Source organism: Manis pentadactyla, chromosome 8, assembly GCF_030020395.1.
Source record: "Manis pentadactyla isolate mManPen7 chromosome 8, mManPen7.hap1, whole genome shotgun sequence".
Classification (NCBI taxonomy): domain Eukaryota; kingdom Metazoa; phylum Chordata; class Mammalia; order Pholidota; family Manidae; genus Manis; species Manis pentadactyla.
The window spans coordinates 21,671,545-21,692,461 of NC_080026.1; the positions used below are offsets into that span (position 1 = coordinate 21,671,545).

The 20,917-nt window shown below is 40.6% G+C and overlaps 1 protein-coding gene across 5 annotated transcripts in view; it reads right to left on the reverse strand.

Annotated features, from left to right (window-relative positions):
• Positions 1 to 2,969: 2,969 nt before the first annotated feature.
• LYPD6B (LY6/PLAUR domain containing 6B) overlaps positions 2,970 to 20,917 on the reverse strand; it is a 181,705-nt gene continuing 163,757 nt past the window's right edge. For all 5 annotated transcript variants that reach the window (XM_036928315.2, XM_036928316.2, XM_036928317.2 and 2 more), the window contains 4 exons: positions 11,190 to 11,342; positions 8,966 to 9,064; positions 5,226 to 5,356; positions 2,970 to 3,661 (listed from right to left, as the gene is read on the reverse strand). In XM_036928315.2, coding sequence (XP_036784210.2) covers positions 3,497 to 3,661; positions 5,226 to 5,356; positions 8,966 to 9,064; positions 11,190 to 11,304 — 510 coding nt within the window. In that variant the 5' untranslated portion in view covers positions 11,305 to 11,342 and the 3' untranslated portion in view covers positions 2,970 to 3,496. The remainder of the gene's footprint in view (positions 3,662 to 5,225; positions 5,357 to 8,965; positions 9,065 to 11,189; positions 11,343 to 20,917) is intronic.

The following is a 20,917-nucleotide window of genomic DNA, read 5'->3' on the forward strand; positions in this document are numbered from 1 at the left end:
ATGGAAGGGAATTCAAAATTAATTCTAGAATCTATTCAAAATAGACCTTTGACAGGCCATCCCTTCAGACCCTCTCATATTCTTAGCTATTTCCTTGTCTCTTTCTTAACAACAAATGTATGTCTCTTTCTCCTTTCCTGCCCCTATTACTCCAATTCTCCTTAGACATTTTGACACCAAAGTGCTTTTCATTTTCTTGTTCAGGGTAAATTAAATTAGCCTGAGGTCTAGGACACTTGGCCATTTCCAGGTCCATATGCAGTGGGCTAAAAAAAGTCCACGTAATGGACTCTCAATGATTGGATTTATTTTTTGGATTCTAGTTTCTAAGTTACATTGGAGAATGCCACAGAGTCCATGTACAATGCATAGGGTTTTCTTGTTAAAACAAAAAGTACAGGTGTTAGAATCTGGGCCTTCTGGTCCCCAACACCACCCCCATCTCTTATTCCTTAGTGTAGTGGCTCCCAAAGTGGCTGTAGATCAGAATCAAGGAGATTGTTAAAAATACAGATTTTCTGACTCAGTTCTGACATGAAGAACCAGTTTCTAGAGTTGGGGCCCAGGAATCTGATTTTCCTTTTTCTTTCTTTTCCACAGGTTCCCAGAGTGATTCTCATGCACCACCAAAGATCCATTTACTAAAGACATTTGGGAAGCACTTCTCTGGTCCAGTGGTTCTTGAACTTGTGTGTGCTTCAGAAGCATCCAGAGGCCGTAATAAAATACAGACTGAACCCTGAGAATTTCTGATTCAAGAGGTCTGGGTTTCCAGGTGATGTGATGCTGCTGGTCTGGGGACCACACTTTGAGAACCCTGTACAGCTCTAACCCAGATTACTAGTGTACATGTTCATTATTCATTAGCTTTTCTATTATGTGACCAGGTACTGGGCTTCAGAGGAAAGAATAATCCTCTCAGGTCAAGGTAACACACCTGGCATCATGATCACAGAGGCATTTCAAAAAAAGCTTAACCTTCAATTATTGGAATTGGGCATGTGTTTCATCCCAGATCTACTGGGTTACCACCTTCAGGATGCTCTGGGAAGTTGAATTGCTTTGAAGCTACCCAGTTGATTCTGATTTATTACAAGCATTTGAAAACATCACCTTAGATGAGCCTGACTTGGGAACTCATGAATAACTTACACTGAAAAGAGTTCTGTTGTTTATCTGAAATTCCCAATCTTTACTTGTGAACTGGACACTTCTCCTCATTCGGCTGTCTTTGCCAGCCTGCTTCCTCTGGGCATTCCCTCTCTTGTTCAACATAGCCCTACCTTAAATGCTTGAGGGAGTGGGGCTTACAAGTGAAAGCCACACAAACATGATGTACAGGGTGGAGAAAAGTAAGATGTTTCCTCAGGAAAGACACACACACACACACACACACAGAAACATTCATTCATTTAGACAGCAGAAACAAGGTCAGAAAATAAAACTATCTGCTAATGGTTTTTTACCAGACAGTTTGTCAATTATACAGTCAAAAGAAACCCTGGGGAATGAAAAGACACCAAAGATGCTATTAAAATGTTCCAAGTGAAGCCATATATAATTAATTTTGAACAAGTGTAAGCTATGAAAACTCAAATAATTCAAGGTGCTGAGTGAAAGGAGGGATAAATCTCAATCAGGCTTCCAAACTGATGCTTCCCGGTGAGCCTCAGCTTGGGCCAGAGACAGGGAGAGAATGATGTCTCCCTCCTCTGCTTCACTGGAAGCTGAAGAGCTTGGAGATGAGATGCTCCCAGTGTGTCAAGGACCTGTAGAAACAAACATACAGTCCAGCACCTGACATCAGCACATAACTACTGAGAGATTGAACCAAATGAGTAGATCAAGCAAAGCGGAAGAAAAGTTCATGGATGCAGAAGACAAAGAAAATAAGGGAAGTGCTCTGGGAAACCAGTGCACAGGCCGAGTAACAACCATTAGTAGCACAGTCCCTGCAATGCTAACAGCTTTCTCCCGATGCAGTTTTACCATTTCATAAGGTCAGGGGCTAGCCAACTTTTATGGTAAAAGGCAAGACAGTAAATCTTTTAGACTTCGTAGGCCATGCACTGTGCTGCATCTACTCATTCTTGCTGTCATAGCATGAAAGCAGCCGCAGAAAATGTGTAGCTCTGCTCTCTGCCCTATGAGGACACAAGTAGATATGGTGTGCAAACGAGGAAGAGGATGCTCACAACATCTACTAGCACCTTGATCTTGGACTTCCCAGCCCCAGAACTGTGAGGGTTAAATGTTTTTAGTTCAGCCACCCAATCAATAGTATATTTGTTACAGCAGCGTAGCAGACTAAGAGTGGTGGGACATACTTGCCCCATGGGCTACATTTTGCCAATGCCATTGTAGGCGAGCCCACGTGGCAAGGATAGCATCATTCATGCATTCTCTGGCACCCTCAGTGCTCTAATGGGGGAAGTGCAATTTAAAAAGCCAACTATGCCCTGAACTCATTACCATATATACAAGGGCAGGGTGCTTCAAGGTCATTCAAGTGTAAAGGCAGGAAATTGGGATTCAGGCAATGAAAGGAGTTGCTCATTTGGAATAAAAGGGAAAGAGAAGAGAACCAAACACGTTTTAAAAGTTTCTCTTGGTGGCCCTGATGTTCAGAGAGAAGTTGACTGTATGCGAGCAAAGGACCCTCTTGCCAGTTTTGGACTTTAAGCCGCTACTGCCGAGGGTGCCTTATGTGACCAGGGGTCACCCTTCTTGATCAGGCAGGTTTCCTGACTTCCTCAATTCAATAATTTTGGCATTTAGCATCTTAAACAGTATCCTTCCCCCAAGAAAGAAAAAACGAAGTCACTTTGGCATAGAATTTTATAATTTAAGCAAGAGTATATCTCCTACGGAAACATAACTTCAGTGACCTCCTTTATGACACCAGTTAATGTGTTTCATCTGAGGTCTCCAGGTCAGTCAAGCGACAAACAAGCATGCAGTCTACATGGTATAATTTAAAGGCTTTATTTCCCCCAACAATTAGCAAAGAGGTTTCGTATTAGTTCAACTGAAGCTTTCTTCCCATAGTTACCTTTCTCATGGACTGTGCCACCAGTGGGGAAATTGCTTTCTCACGGGGAAGGGCTAGATTTCCGAGATGCTCTGAGCTAATCACAGAGAGAACAGAGTCTCACCCAGCAGCCTCCAAAAGAGTCAGTGAGCTCAAGGAGTCCTTTCAGCTCACAGCCTGACTAGGCGGGGACAACACAGGCTGGGCAGGATCCGCCCTGCAGAAGGACAAGATACAGCCGCTTTCTCCTGGAGCCCGCCCTGGAAGCCAGCCCCTGCACAACCCCCTTCCTCGGTCCTGAGGCCTCATGCAGGAGCATTTTCACTAAGTCAACAACCCGCTTCTGCTTTGCGGTCCAGTGTGCACTCTCCAAGTGCACGACCAGTCTTCACACAAATGGTCACTGTTCAGTTTTTAGCTTGTGCATCAGCGGCCTGATCCCTGCGCCTTCCAGGAAAGGTGGCGTCAGATCAAGGGAAGCACGATGACGCAGGCGAGCACGGGCAGGCCAAGCGTGGGGGCGCCGCTGCCCGACGTCCTCTGGGCGTGCACGACAGCAAAGACCGCGTTCGTGTGGTTGGTGGGTAATTCTACGTTGCAGATCATCCCTTCACAGCAAGACCTGCACTCCTACGCCAAAGGGAGAGGGGAGGGGAGAGAGAAGGGAGAGGAGGTGAGTACTAGGAAGACGGCGTAAGGGTGAAGCAAAGACATACAGAAGGAAGGCCTGTTCAGCTCAGTCGTAGGGCAGAATTAGAGTTGGTTGTGCCGAAGCCTCTGGGCCACCAGCCCCCGGGGACCTTTCCTCTCACAGACGCATAAGGACTATCTTGAGTCCTTTTATTTTAACTGTGATTTATCTGCATCAACCCAAAGCATAAGCAGGGGAAAGAGAATGGGGAAAACCGAATAAGGCTGCTTGATTGAGTCAACAAATCTTCTGAAGGTTTGTAAGGAAAAAAACTGAACCAAAAGTGAAAGCTAGGAACCTTTTGGACAGCATTGATTTTCTTTCTCGGTCCTACTTGTTAAGGGATAATAATGACCCTCGATTGTCTTGTCTGCACTAACACCTGATTCCTATCACTACAGCAGCAATGGCTTGCTAATTAGGGCTGCTCAGGGGTAAAAAGAAAAAAAAAAGGCTTGCTCCCCAACAGCACAAAATTTCAGGGCAAGCAATCTGCTGTCATAATGGGCCCAATACCTCAACCCGACCAACGGATCCATTCAGAGGCCTCCCAGATGGCCAGGGAAGATAACGGCAGCCAGCCTTAAATAGCGTTATCAGTGTCTGCAACCGAGGTGCACAGCAGAATCTCCTTGGGGACCTTTAGAAAAAATGAGATCCTGATGCCCAGGACCCACCCTGAGGTTCTGTTTCAGTTGGTCTGGGATGCCCCCTGCCCCTACCACCGCCAGCACACCGCCCCCGTAGCTCATAAAAGCTCCCCGGGTGCTTCTCCTGTGTAGCCAGAGCTAAAAGCCACTAGCACCAGAACCATTTTCTGTACACATAAGCTAAAGCAAATTTTTTAAATCTCGTGAAATTAACATTTTCAAGTACTTTTGTCGGGAACATTTCAGAATCGCAGGGGCATAAAAGATTAAAATGCTCATTTAGAATGATAGACAGAACATTAAAGAGTGCCATTGATATAAAATGTATCTGTAGTTCATCATATTAAACTGAGGTTAATTCTTTCAGACTCTCACTTCCTCATCTAAGCAGAGGTAGTGGGCGAGCCAAGGCTTCCTCAGTGAAAGGTGTCCCCGTTTTCCCATTGCACCCCCACCCCCCAGCCTCCCTGTGTGGTGCTCCTGGTGATTTCTGGCCATGCGCAGACACGTGAGCTGGGCTCTGCAGTGTCTGTCCTCCTCTCGTGGACGGTTTGCTCTCAGGCTTCCAGTGCTCACTCCAGACGATCCATCCAAAGTCCAAGGTCTAGACTGTAACTCTGGAGTCTGGGAATTATCACTGGCTTTTAGTAACATTATTTTTTGTGGAAAGACAAAAAACCTTCACCTTCCCTTTGGCCGTCATTGCATCATTGTAAGGGAGTCTTCCATCAAATTATAAACGTGTTTGACATGTTACTTATGCTTTCTGCCACCCCATGATGTATAACTAACCGTCACTAGCAAGGAACCTTAGGGCAGGAACTTCACAGACACACACACACACACGCCTTACTGTATATTCCGAATCACGGCTGCGGTGGCAGCCAACAAAATGACATTCACTTCTGGAGGCACACTTTTTGGTGATTGATGTACTTCTTCCATGACTGGTAAAGTGATGAACTGTCAAACAGTACTGTGTGTCTAGGCAGGAAAAAAAAAAAAGACTTCATTTTTTACATGGCAAAAGAGAAACTCAGCAATCACTTCAGAAATGACTGCAATTCAGGATGATCCTTTGGTTTCTAGGCAAGAAATGGAAGGGCAGTGAACTCCAGAGTCTCAGGTGGCATTTTGGAAAGGCATCAGCTTAAACGGGCACCTACCCTTTACCGCCACTCAAGCTGAGAAAAGCTGGACAACCTTTCTGTCAAACCCACAGGTCTGCTCATATCCTATCAAAGCGCCAGTATGTCCCTGTGTGTGTGGCTCTCTCCCTCGGAAGCACATGTTCTACAACTCTACAACAAAATGAGAAGTGTACATGTAAAATGCATTGGCCAGAACACTTCCTGTTGAATTATTTAACCTGTGTTTCTTAGATACTGCTATGCCACGTGGGGAGCTGGGGTGACAAGCAGGTGCTTGGAAGTGCATCCAGACCACCTTCCTTTCTCGTTTAGGGCTTAGGCATGCTCTCATCCTCCCAACAGCTTTGACTTTTCCCTAAAGTATTTCCACTTTTCTCCTCCTCCTGCAGAGCTAGCTTATTTCCACACAGCATTATCCTTGCTGTTGTATCTAACCTTGCTGTTAGGTTCTTTCAAGGAAGTGGTTTCATTCCATATTGTAGGACATTTCACTTAAGTTTTGTGTCTCTGCTACAGTTATTTTAGGCCAACAAAATGCTTCTTAGTTTATTGAGTAGTGACTACAGCAGCCATGTCAGAGAATGGGAAAACTAAAGTTGAGAACACTGGGCTAATGGAACAGCCTCCATCACAAGTGACCAAGCCATGTCAGGGCCTTAAGGTTCATTTTCTTTTTAGTAAAACAATGACAGTAAGTGCTCTGGGATTTTGAAAGGGTTGTTGTAGCTTCAAATAATATTAACAGCAGCAAACACATATGGAGTGGGTACCATCAGCCAGCCAGGCCCTCTGCAATATGAATTCACTCATTCAATCCTTACAATAAGCCTTGAGTTATATTAATATTCTCATTTCATAGATAAAGAAATCAAGGCACAGTTCACATGGGTAGAAAGGGATGGAAGGTAGGATTCTCATCTAGGTAGTATTCTAAGATCTGTGCTCTTCACCAGAACACTATTCTGCCTTTCTGTATACTTAGTATTAATCCAGCTGGTGCTGTGCCTTGCTCTCTAAGAGCAGCAGACCTCTGGAATCAGAAAGAAGGGGAACCACTAAGTGTTCAGGAAGGCATTTCAATTTATATTCCAAGCAAAGGAGAACGGAAAATTTGGTAGCTGTGTGTGTTCACATAAAATATCACACATGCTAAAGCAGTCCCAGAAAGTCTGAATAAAAGCCAGGGCAAAGAAAATAAGAAATATCATTCTTGTCATATCCTGTTGCACAGAAAGCCTCTTTTAACCACACCCACAGACCACAGAAGTAAAGCTGTAGAAGGTGGAAGGAAACCCGAGATAGCAAGACAACCATAACTGCAGGCCTGTTTACCCCGAGAAATGGTCCACAGTCACTCCCCTAAGTAATGACAGACAAGAACTTAGAAATTTACCCTCAGTGAGCCTTCCAGATGGTTAGCATCTCTGGGGCCTGACTGGTGCACGGGTAAGAACGTCAGGTCATTCCCTGTCGATCTCTCTAAGGGTCAAGTTTTTCAGAGCGAATGTGGAAGAGCGGCCCTTCTTCACCCTTCCCACCCCTGGTATTTTCTTGGTGCTGGGAAGGTGCAGCGTCCCTCTTTTGGTTAGTGTTTCAACAGAGGTGAAATTCTAAAACCCAGAAGTTATCCATGCTTGTTCCCATTAAAAAATGATTTTGATTAATGAATGACAAATTGGAGCATTATGCTTGGACATAGTAGGAATGGTGTTTTGGTACAATTCAAAAGAATGAAGATGAGGCACAAGAAATTGGACATCAATGCCATGATCTACCACCATTCTAACCCTTACCACCCGGTTTTCAGGGGGAATTTTAAGCAAATAGTTGTGAATACAACCACCCTCTGAAATAAGTTAGTAAAGGGAAGCATCAGTCAACCTCAAAAACTTTGAAATAACTAAGATAAGCTCCTTATCTTAATGTAGAAACAAATCCCCAAATGTATATACTCCGGCATGCACTTGTACTCACAAGCTCGCACACAATTTAAGGTTGATCGCTCCACTGAAATGTAAAAGAACCTCAAGAAAAAGTATTTTGATAGCTAATTTTCTTGAAAAGAAATAAAATACTGTCCAAAATGATGTCACAACCATTTGTGCTAATTAATGACACAAGATTCTCAGGCCCAGTAGAGATCTCCCATGTGTACTGCTTATCAGTCTACACACTGGCTTTAACTGGAAGGATTAAGACTATTTCACTGCTATACATAACGTGATATGGAAATTTCCAAAAGATTCAAGGTAATACTAGACCCAAATGGGTAATCTCTAACTCTGGAAGACTTTGTTTGGCCTTTACATTGGAAAACATTAAAAAACAGTGCATCCTAAAATCTGAATTGTCTGACCTCCTTATAGTTCTAAGTAGAGGTTTTTCAGTTTCAAGTCATCTGTCAGCACAAGCTGTCTGCTTTGCCTCCAAGTCTATATACAGTAAATTCAACCTCTCATCCCCCTATTCCCACCTCCCAAATCCAAGACACCATCTTCTCCTGCCTGAAGACAAAGAAAGACCCTACTTGGTGTCCCCTTCCACTCTTACCCCCAGCCATCCATTCTCTACACAGCAGCCAGAGCAATATTTTAGAACACATCTTGCACTCCCCTAGCTTAAAACCTCCTACTGCCTTCCAATACATTTGTAATGAAATCCAAACTATCAGAAACAGAAGACTCTGCATGTCCTGGTCCTGATGCCCAGCAGATCCTTTCTCTATCTCCCACTTATCCTCCCCCACCAGCCTTCTTCCCATTTGCTGAAGAGGCCACATCTTGCCTCTTGCAGCCTTTGCATTCACTGTTCCCTCCTCTTGGCATTCTCTTCCTACCGATCTCCAAATAGCTGGCTTGTTTTGGTAATTCAGGTCTTAGATCAAATGTATGTTCCTCAGAGAAGATTTCCCTGACCGGTTAATCAAAGGTATCCATTCATTCTGTCAACAAATATTTACTGAGTGCCTAATATGGGCCAGGCACTGGATTGGGTACTAGGTATCAGTCAACTAAACAAACTAAAAAGATCCTCAAATATTTGTCCAGTGAATTAATGAGCAGCGATGTATCTCATGAGTACAGAAACCTTTTTTTTTTTGCTTTAGTCAGTATGAATTTTCTAGAAGTATCATCAGGCATTTCTGAGATTCTTAGAATGCCACAGTCAACATTGTGGTCTATTTGTTCTGCCTAGTAAATGCTATTTGAGAAATTCGTCCTCTAGGCACACACAGCTACAAATTGAAGCTATACCTTCAGTTTCGAAGCTATGACTTCTACTCCAAGCAGTTGTCTGAGGTCTGAATATTCCCTTCAAAGAAATCTCTCGTTTCCAAAGAACATCGTCAGCCATTACATAAGATACCTCTGCTCATGGCCAGTCAAGAGAGATCTAAATGAGGTTTGAACAAAAAAGTACCTTCCAAACTCAGCACACTTACTTTGTGGACACCATTTGTCCTCTGCCCATCGATTGCAGTTATAATTATCCCCTGCATTTTCACAGGTAAAACACTTGAAGCTGTTTGGAAATGGCGTAGCTTTAGAGAAAAATGCACAGTGAAACAGAAAGGTTAAAAAAGATTAAAAGTTTTAAACATCAAATATAGCAGAAAACTAGCAACTTTTATCAGCTCAAACAAAATGTATACACCGTCATCCTTAAGAGTTTCTGTTTCCAGGGAGCCGGACTTAGCTGCCAGACTTGGGGACATTTTCTTTACTCCCTTTTAAAAAACATCTCACCTATGATTATCTACCACAGAGTCATGGAAGTGATTCCACAAGCCATTTTGAAAGAGCCACAGTATTGTTCTATTATAATTTATAACTTGGAGATCAAGGCGATGGGCAAGGGTGGTGCCAGTACTGGAACCAACATGTGGATAGAGCATCATCCCTGCAAAAAACTGGAGTCAGATTAACCTGGGCTTGAATTAGTTGTGTGATTTTTTACCTGATAAGAAATAATAATTTTTACAATAATAGTGACAATGAAGATCCCCATGACTTGAAGAGGTATAGTTAGGGTGAAACAGGAGGTTGCAATAAAAATATCTAGTAGAGTTCCTGGCACATCAGATCATGCTGGTTGCCATCCACGTGCACTTCCATTATGGTTACATTTAACCTCAGTCAAATAATCTCATTTGATAGATGTCAATTATCACAACATTAAACCTCAGCCAGGAATGTAACACTTAAAATAAGGATGATAGTAATTTTCAGACCCTTCTGCTCAAGTCAGAATGGTGAAGAAGAATTATGAGCTGCTGGAAGTCTGGATTGAGAGATGTTCTTTTTGTCTTTATGCTTTTTTATCCCCCTACCTTGTGTCTTGTTATTTTAATGGGCACGTAGTCAAAAGAATAATAAAGTTGACATTTCTTTATAGACCAAGGTATAAAGCCCTACATAAAACTTTTAATTCTCCCCTTTTGGGAGAATGAAATAGACAAAAGTCAAGGTTAACCCCAAACCACCCCAGTAACTTGATCAAATATTACTTTTTTTTCCCTCTCAAAAATGTATCAAGTTTAAAATTTTTTAACTTTGCTGATAACTTAGGCTTTATAAAACTATATACCATACATTAGGCTATCAGTATATAATCACTACCAATTTAGAAATGTATAAATAAATGATAGTTCAAAGGGTGTGGGGGGGTATACATGTGTATATGGGTGTGTAGTATATATATGTACATACACAGATCACTGAAAGTCCTAAATAATAAAGAAATCACAAAGGAAAGAGCAATAACAATACAGACCTCATTAAGGAGTAGTAAAAGACAATGGTTCTCAAACCTGGCTGTGCATCCATAGTCTCAGAAGAGCTTTTTTAAAAGAAGAGGGTGGGGTGGGGACAAAGAAAAGAAAAATATTTTCCATCCCCCCTTTCCTGACTACTGAATCTCTGAAAAAGGGATCTGGGAATGTATAGTTTTAAATAAAAGCTCTTATCATGTTTCTAGTACTCTTCAGGTGTAGGAATCACAGGCCATCACATTTATACTACACAATTTTTATATATAACAATTTCTTTCTAATTAAGTGTATCAGGAAAGTTTTACTTATCTGGAGAGAGAGAAGGAGGGAGATGATATATATATACAATCACATTTTACACAAAAATATGTATTCAACATATTCATACATATTATCCTATAGGTAATATACACAGATATTTGCTTATTTAAAAATTATTAGTGGGAAAGTTGAGTTTTATACAGTCTTTTCCTAATAGTATCTGTGCATAATATAAAGGAAAATCAAGGAGTATTTTCCTCCAAATTTCAAACATGCTAATCTGTTTTCAAAATTGTTAATGGCCATTGGAAAGAATATATCATTTATGCAGAAACTTCCTATAGCCAGTATACTTTACCAATGAAGAGATCAACAAAGAACACTGAATTTCCTCTGCTAAGCCATTCTTCAGGACGGTGTTCAAAAGATTCCTTGAAACAAAAACCCTTTTGAGACTTCAGCAGGAAGCCAAACCATTTTAAAGAAATGGAGAAAACTTCCATCACCATGAATTACCCTTATTTATGCAAGTAGTGAAGACTAAATGTTCCAGAAAAGCCATAGGTGGGAAGATGGACTTGAAGGGATCACTTTGAGCCCACAGTCATGGACTTTGATGGCAACTACTACTTACGGTCGAGAGGAGGCCTCACATTATAGAAGTTGATGTTCTTGGCAAACGCCCAATTTTCTGAGAAGATAAAGATCTGGATGACAGCTACAGCTAGAGCGTGGCAGAGGGGCAGCATTCTGACCTCGGGTATGGGAAAGTCCACAACTCATATACCTATGATGAGAAGAGAGGCTGGTTGAGTTTATTTGAGTTTCACACATCAATAGGAATATGTTTTACTTCTGTTTGGACAGCTTGATTATTCAAATATATATCCAGTCATCTACTTGTTCTGTAGAGCCAGTACCTGTGAGTAAACTTCATTCTTTCCAATCAGGTGAAAGTTAAGCAATTACTGCCTTCTGCTGGTCAGGCCTCTGCACTTGTCACAGAGTCAGCAGGACATCCAGAGGCCTTTCAGGTTCCAGAAGAACAGGCAGCCCAGTACTGACCCAGCTCTGCACACCATTCCATCACTGCCTGCGCTTGCTGGCTGACTTTGTGCTGAATCACTTGATCTCTTAACTAGTGAGCTCAGAGGCAGGATCTGCTCAAGTTACTGAACCAATTCAGCAACTCTCTGTCAATTCCATTCCCTTGATTAATAAATTTTGCAACTCTTTCAAAATCTGGAAGAAACAGTAAGAGACGGAGCAGTGGGAAAGCCCAAGTGTAAAAGGACAATGACTTTGAGAAAAAGTCTCTGCTGGATCCCAGAGCACACAGACACTAAGAAGAGAAGTAAGAGTCACTATGAAATGCTATCCTCACCTATTTCTTTCACACTGGGTGCAGGGAGAAGCTGCCAGAAGGTTCGAGAGGAAATAAGGTTTGAAAAAGCTGAAAACCATATAATGTTAGTCCTGGCCCACAAATACTACTGTTTTCAAAGACTTAAAGTAGGTAGGGCTGAAACCCAATGAAACAACAACATACACATAGCAGTGAGTAAAAGATACTACATTTTAAGCCCCATGGGTTCTACTCTGTAGAAGCAGACCTGATAGTAAGAAAATCTTCAGCAGAGATGCTAAGAAGCTATTGTGTCACCACTGACACCCTTTGACCAGGGGGTGATGTGGACAGCAGAAAAGTACGTAACTTGGAGTCCAGAGGCTTTGGTTCAGATGCTGGCTCTATTTGCAAGACCTTGGGCAAGCTCTTTCAGCCCTATCAACCTCAATTTCCTCATTCATAAAGTGATTTAATAACACCCCCTTGCCCACACATTTGGATAATTGTGAGCATCAAACACAGGCTTGGGGAGAATCACAAGGATTGTGTATGTAAGGGCACTTGTAATACAAGTTCTGTGAAAACGGTGGGGGTCGTAGAGTTCAAGAACATTGGCAGACTCATTTGCTTCTTGCTGAATCAACTGGTCCCAGTGGGCTTGGGGAGTTTTTTCAAACGAAAAAGGATGAATTTCTGCATATACAAGCATAATCCTTCACATGGATATTTTGTTGAAGGCAGGGTAACAATGCATGGCATCTAGGGATTTACTTCCCTCTTTTGTAAGCATATTAGTTTTGCATGTGTGGCTAATAACACTTACCTATGGAGATGGAACTGATATTAATTAGATCACATGCAACCACAGCATATCTTCCCTACAGATGGCCTTTGCCACTGATAGAACTGAGTTCCTAAGGAAGCACTCAGTGTAAAAAAAAACAATAAGTTTCAAAAAGAAAAAACAAAAAACAATTGTGTTAAACGTTACACACTGCATTTTAGCTCAATATAAAATGAAACCTAGTAATAATATAAATATATATATATATATATAAAATTCTGTTCTGGTTCATTTTAGAAACAAAAATTGACCTTTCACAGTTATTAATTTTCTAAATCCTATTCTCACACTCTTTCTGAAGAAATGGATATTTAGCTAACTATATTATTCCTTACTGACATATAAACCACAAGAAAAAAAAACACTACAAGCCAATATCCCTGATGAGTATGAATGCAAAAATCCTCAACAAAATACTGGCAAATCAAATCCCATAAAACTTTAGAGATCATATACTGTGAACAAGTAGAATTTATCCCTTGGTTGTAAGGACTGTTGGACATTTGAAAATCAATTAATATGATATATACCACATTAATTGTATAAAGGACAAAAAAATCACATAATTGTCTGAATAGAGGCAGAAAAAGCAATTAACAAAATTCAACACCCTTTCTAGAGAAAAACCCCAACAAACTAGGAGTAGAAGGAAATTACCTCAACCTAATAAAGGTCATATATGACCTTCTCCAGTGCATTTCTCTGCATTAGAGTGTTCCACATTAATTATGAATCTGCAGTCTAGTCATGGATACCCCTTCTTTACACCAGCCGAGACCCTTTGAGTGCGCAGACTAATCCCTCTTTCCAAACCATAGCAAGGACCCTTGTAATTTGAGGCAGCACCTAAGATGATAGATTTCTGAGCTGTGTTGTCTACACTCTGGCCCCTCTTCCATCAATAAGCAAATGTGGGACCTTAGACACACTACACTAAACTTTCCCCATCCGAGCACAGCAATTACAACAGTGTCTGCTTCACAGTGTAGAAGCCAGGACTGAATGACATCATGCTGTGATGCACTCAGCCAAGTGCTGGGCACATGGGCACCTTCTATCAGTAACAAAGAGCACTGGCTCAAATACCTGCTTCCAAGCCTATTACCTGTGCAGGCTTATGCAAGTACTTTGCATGTGGTACCTCTCTGTACTATAATTTTTGCCTTTATAATGGGAATACTCCTAATACCTCCCTCAGGGGGTTATAGGAATTAAATCAGTTAATATATATAAGGTACTTGAGCTATCTAATCAGCTATGTGTGTGGCATTTTGCTCTTACTAAGTAAGCATTTACTATTATGAACATATCTCCAAGCAGTTTGGAATCATAAGTCAGAATCCCTGGTTTTCCTGTCATCTCAGTGTGAGAAAAAAGACCATTCATTCATTCAACGTACGATTACTGACTCCTAGTGCGTAAAAAGACATTTTTTATTCACAGGGTCCCCAGTGAGGTCTTTGTTCTCATGCAGTTAGCATCTTAGAGGGAGAAGACAGGCAATAAATAAAGAAAAAACAGAATTTCTGATAGCCATAAATTCTATGAAGGAAACAGATAAGGAGATATGTGAGTGAACAGGAGGGGCTGCTCTACAGGGATGGAGGGCGTCTCTCTGAGGAGGTGATATTTGAACAGGTGAATAAGATGAGAAGAAACCGTCCAAGCAAAGCATCAAGGAACAGGAAGGCACCATCCTCAGATGGGAAGCGGCATGCCTTGTTGAGCCAGCTCAGAAAGCAGCCAGTGTGACTAGAGCGCCAGAGAGAGGGAACAGACAGACTGTTGCTGGGACCAGATCCCACAGGCACTTACAGCATGTGGCAAGGGTTTCAGGACTAACAAAATCAAGAAACTGTTTGATCTTAGATTACCTAATTTTGAAAAAGATGAAGAATACTTTATATCAGAGTTATTGCTCCCAAATTCCTAGCCTTATTTCTAGCTCCAGAATGAAGGAATACAAATAATAGGGGATACAGAGAGATGCAGAATTCAGATACACCACAAAGGGTTCTCTGGGTGAAAACATAAGATGGCTTAACAACTGAATGAACAACAAACCTAAAGACTAGACTTATATTTTGGTTTCTCTTGTCTTCAAAGAGCACTGTAGGGAATCTGGGGTCATTATAATTGTACAATTGAGGAAAGGGAAGTTGAGAGGCAGTGAAGATCCTACCACACCGCCTGGAACACTGTATTCCCTCAAGGCATTTCCATATAGCTTGTTCTAGTCTATTATACTTGAAAGCTAGTGAATAGTCAATCAAAAGAATATTGCTTCTTCCATATAGACTAGATGTATTTTCATTTCCGTTTTTAACTCAGAGTGTAGCCTTATTCTATCAAAATTCTCCAGAACTGCAAAGGTTTTACCTGCCAAATGAGGAAAGCACTAAATGAAAATGTCTCATATTTTTCAGAGCACGCTATATGATCTATTACCATTTACTCCTTTTTCCCCCCCAGCACCTCTATCTCCACCTATTCTTCAGTGTATAGATTTGTGTTAACATGACTTTTATTTTTCACAACCCAAAGACATTAGGATAATGAGAAGAAACAAACAACTAGCTGCAGTATCTGAAAGTTGTTTTACATTTAGAATCATTTCAGAGACTCTGAACTAAAAATTATCTGCTGAGACTTTGCTGAGTAGGCTCCCACTGCAGTCTTTGTTGCAGAAAAGGTCACAGTAGAGCTTGTATTTCACTCCAGAAGGAAAAAAAATCTTTAAAATGAGCTAGATTACACCATTCTGATACTTTCTCCAGGACCATTGCATAAAGCAGCATTCTTCATATGGGCGAGGGGTGACCTGTGAGTTTCTTAAGGTTATATGCAAAATTTTGTGTCTATATTAGATTCTCCCCCCTGAGTTGAGTATCTCAAGGAGTCTAGGACCCACATAATGGTTAAGAACAGCTGTGTGCTGTTTCAGAATACAGCCATTATGATTTGGCTTCCTGTAGCTTAGCTGTTTTCACATTCTGACACTAAAATTTCCATATATACATTAGGTATCCACACTCCTCAAATCCAAGGGTAGCTCAAAGCATTCCTCCTCAGACAGTGCTCATTGCTTTCATCCATTTTTCCCAGTGAGCAAGTCTGGTCAGAAAGCCCTTATCTACAGTGCTGGTCTTGCATTTATTTTATGAGTCCTCTCTTAGGAAAGTATGTTTATTCTTGCTCTAGAATGCAGTGTGATTCTTTGCCAAAAAAGGGGAGGGATTTCTGTAAGGCAATTTGTAGGGAAACAACAGGGGTGGGCAACTCTCATGCATTCCAGGGAATGGCAGGTTGCCAGATTTCTAAGTTTAGGAAAGCTACTTGACTTTAGCCTACGCCCAGAGTAAAGGGCCTACGTGGCACTTGGTCCAGAGGCATGCCTATTTCCCAAGTCTGAGCCATAGCAATCATCTCATTCCACACGTGGCATTGGAAGCTTCCATGGAAAATGTGGAAAGTTGATGGGGTTTTCAAGAAGGAGCACATCCTTGACATCATGCAGTCTTCTGAGGGAAGAAAATGACCTACCTTACTTTTTATGTTTCCTAGGCCTAAGCTCGGTGCATGGTAGATACTCATTAATACTTTATAGAATAGAACCAACACCACTAGCTTGATCTGTAAGGAACACTTTTTGTTGCAAGTGAGACAAAGATTGTCGGTAGTTAGGAGTTGGCAGGGTGTCCAAAGATGACAAAGCAATGACGGACTCAAAAGGAGCTTTGTAAAAGAGACCAAACTGAGGTGGTAGATACCGGGACTTCTTGCACAACTGCAAAAAATGAGTCAGCAAGTACAAGGCCAACTCCAACTGCCCATAAAACAAATGAAATAGTAATTTAAGGGTAGCAGCTCTACTCACTCCAACATGTTATCAACACTCACATTCACACCTGCCTGCAAGCACCACTTATCCCACAGAAAGACACTTTAATGATAAACTTTAACTGCCTGGCTTCCCTTGTAAAAAGAAGAGATGGTAAAGTGGAAATTCAAAATGGGTGCTGGAATTTCACTCTAAGAATGGATTAGATGAAAGTACTCCTCTCAAAAGGAGAAATTTGCCAAAAATCTTACCATCCACAGTAAGTGTTTGCGATACCTGCTTCTGGCTATTAGGCCAGGTCGGCCAAAGGAGATATTCTGGCTCCCGTTAAATTCAAGAAAAGTGTCCGTGGGATTTATGCAGAGACTCTGTTCTAGTTCCCTTCCTTGCAGGTAATATGGGATTTCAGTTGCTAACCTTGCCTAGGCAGCGAGAGCCCAGCAACTAAGGCTTCAGTGCCTACCTTCTCCAAAAGGTTCTCTATTTCTAGCACATAAGAGTTCCTTTTTCCCCCTAAATTTAAATCCTAATCTAGGATTCTATATGCCTAAAGCAAAATACAAGAGAGAATTTTACCTTATGCTCATTCTATCATCTTCGTCTGAAAATACAAAATCTCCACGGGGTACCTTGGATAACAGCATTCAGTAGAGAAAACCTGAATAATGGTCCAACCTCTCATTACAGTTTGCCCAAATCTTCAAAGTCATGTGTCCATAAATCATGCGTTCATACCAGATACCGTACTAAGCACTTAGTAAACAATAGTGCCTAAGATACAGTCCCTATGCTCACATTATTGGAGCCAAAAGTCAATGTGGATGTGACTGCCATGAATTACAATTATATTTGAGAGGAGGAAAAACAACGGGCTTTAGATTCAAAAAGACCTAGAAAAAAAAGACCTAGAAAAAAAACCAGGTGAGCAGAGTTAAGAAATATTTTCCCCATTTGCCAACAAAAAAAAAAAAACCAGACTTAGAGCCATGTTGGTAAATTTTCTAAGTTGTGGTGTGGATTGAGTGCAATTACATAAGCAAAACACTTTGTACTTAGATGTTGTTCAAGAAATGTTAGGTGTCTGCTCTCTTTACCCTTTTCTGCATCTGGGCTTCTTCAGACATGATTAGCAGGAGAACAGAGATCAAAGTAAGGGGTATAATTGTTTGACTCCATTCTATATAGTAGCTGGGCCAATCTGGTAAATAGTGTTGGGTTCTATGCACTAATATCTTCAGGGGATTCGGAATTATCTCTACTGCAACCAAGCGGAAAGTTGGAATGAAAGACTGCCAAGATTCCTTCCACTTCTAATATTCTATGGTTTTTATGGGTGGCTATTCATGGAGAATTTCAGTTATACCATAAAAAGTTATAAATATAATACATTAGTCCATATTTCAGATTCCTGCTGTGCTGTTTTGAAGAATACAAACTTTAAAAATATCTCATCAAGCATAGGATCAAAAATCACAGAAACAAGCACCTCATTTCTAAGCATAAAACTGTACATTTGCAGTGCTAAAGATAGAACTTTTTTCTACTATATGCAACCTGATAAAAGATGATGCCTAAAACAGCACTAATATTAAAATATTCATTATGCCAATCAACCTTAAATCTAATCATAAATTAATACAGGGCCAATAAGTATGTAATTTGGGTGGAGAAAACATCGAATCTATTTTAAAGACATCTTCTAACATGTGATTCAAAATTTAAGAAAAAGCCAAGAAACACTTCCAGCGTTCTAGTTTTTCAGCTGTATTTCTGTCAAACCCTTTACCTCTTTGTTTAGAAGGCTTTCATGACACTGGAGGAAGAAGATGGTACAAACTCCACATGAACAAGATTAAAAAGCTTAGACATTTAGGGAATGGATACTGGAGTCATTTTAAAAAGAACCAAGATTGGTTTGCCATGTTTTATGGAACTATTTGGACAAATGGTAGGAACCTAATAAAAATGTTAATTGATTAAATTTGAGATTATCCTTCACACAGGTGGAATAATTTTTACCCAGTTTGCCTCTATGACCGATTTAGGCCAAAAGGTTCTATCTTTATGCCACTTGCCCAAGTCACTTAGAAATTAAGTCTCTCAAAATACAGAGTAAAAAGTGTATCAAAGAGAGGAGAGGAAAGTGCCTTGCGTTCCGGGAATGGTGGTCCCTGCCGTGTGGTGCCCTCTACTCTGTACTTCCCAGGAGCCCAGGGAGACATCTCCAGAGAACACATACTCTTGTTATTTGATCAAAGGAAACTCTTCTGGAAACTTCATTCTCAAATTAATGGGTGCTGTGTGTTTCACACAGAAAGCACCGAACAGCATATGGATAATGCCTGAAATTTGCTTCAAAGAGCTCCAGCTGCATCCTTCATTAGGAACTTTCTTTTTTTAAAAAGCCAAGGGCGTAATATTTAAAGGTAGTCCCACGGAGATATTTTCTGTTGTCAGGTAGGCAAAGGAAAGATATTATTTTCTTTTGCACGGGAGAAGGGTGTCTATGTATGTGAAACAAAGACATAACCAGTCACGAGTTCTGCAGGAGAGCTGCGGGCACACAGGTGTTTGGTGGTGTCAGCGAGCCGTTCTACTGGCAGAACTACACAGACAGAAGCTGAGTGGCAATGCCAGCCGGGCATAGAAGACACTGTTTTACATTCCATATCCTTGCTTGCTTGACTGAACTCATTTCTTTTAATAACCAATCAAAGCTCTCATAACAGAAATCTAGGCTGAAATGTCTGACAGCTGGCTAAGGCGCCATTATTCTACATTTGTTGAGCGGAGGAATGTTTCATTCCAAGCATACATTCTCTAATATACAGTATATACAACACAACTGAAAAAAATCTAGCTTTTGGAGTCAGTGTATAGGGAATGGTTAGGACTTTTCACTTCATTTAGTTTTAGCTGACAAAGAAAAATGATCATGAAAATAGTGTTCAGATAGATATGTTCTCATTTGCATCTCTCTCTCTCTATTCTAACATGACAGAAGGTCTGTACCAAAGCAGAAAACTTAGGTGATAGGTTCATTTGGATATGTGTGTGTGTGTATGTATACCTGTACCCACATTATGTATATGTATATGTGTGTATATGTGCATATACATACATACCTGTATTTGCTGAATGCATTTCCAAGTGTTAACAATGTGCCAGGTTGTAAAAATGTCCCCAGAATTCTCTTTAAGATACTGTATTACTAAGAGGCTAGCACTCACATGGTCATCAATAGGGAGAGCTTTCAGATGCAAAATTGTTACTATGCATTTGTCCTATTGTCTTTCTTCTGTCCTCGGGTTTTATGTCACTGCCCATTGTTTACACAGCCCCACCTTATTCTTCATTCTGTATCTAAAAATACGTATCTCAAGAACATGCTCATGGAAATCATTCCGAAAGAAGAAAGTGTTTAAAAACCAACAATAAACTGCATGCTATGGCAAAAGGGCACTGTGCTGACTTTTGCACAGTCACAAAATCCAGGAGAGATTAGTCAAAGAACTCTCTGGAAGCTGACAAGCTTATAAAAGCAATCCTAATAAAAAATTTTGGCACTCTGCTTATATAACAAAGTTACAGCATGTCACTTGCTCTATAAATTGTCACTATTACCACTTGGAGCAGAAAGAAATGTACATACAGAAAGAAATATACATGCATAATTTCATATTCCCAGAGGAAACTGAAAAATTATGTCTACTAAATAGTGTCTTAATTGCAACAAGAAAACTACATTTAAGCAATGGTTCACAATTCCACACAAGGGTCAAGTCAAGTGTAAATACTGCTTAGTATAATGGGGGAATAATGACCTTTGGAGGCACCCAGGCCTGGTTGCAAATTCTAACCTTACCACTCATGAGATCTACTAGGTAGAGCCAATCCCTCCATCACTCTGAGACTCCATTTACCCTATCAGTAAAACAGAGATATTAAATATCTATTTTGAAAACAGTTGGTGTAGGAATTAAAGGGTAATGAATGGTAAGTCTCTAGCCACTGTCATTTTTTTTTTCGTCTAATTATTAAATAAATTAGAAAGCTAAATGTAAAGATGTATGACACAGGCCAATATCATTAAGATCATGCACTATCTAACTGGACTTAAGAGTGAAATTTAATATACATATATTCAGCTCTCAAATTCCATGATTAACTGAGCATATATGACAGAAGGATATAAAATTCCTGTGAAGACCAATTTTAGGAAAACTACTGTAGAAATGTAGGAACAAGTTAGGCCTCAGCACAGCATTCTCACTTATATGCTTCCTGATAAATCGATACTTTCTGTCCATACTAATAAGTAATATGCAG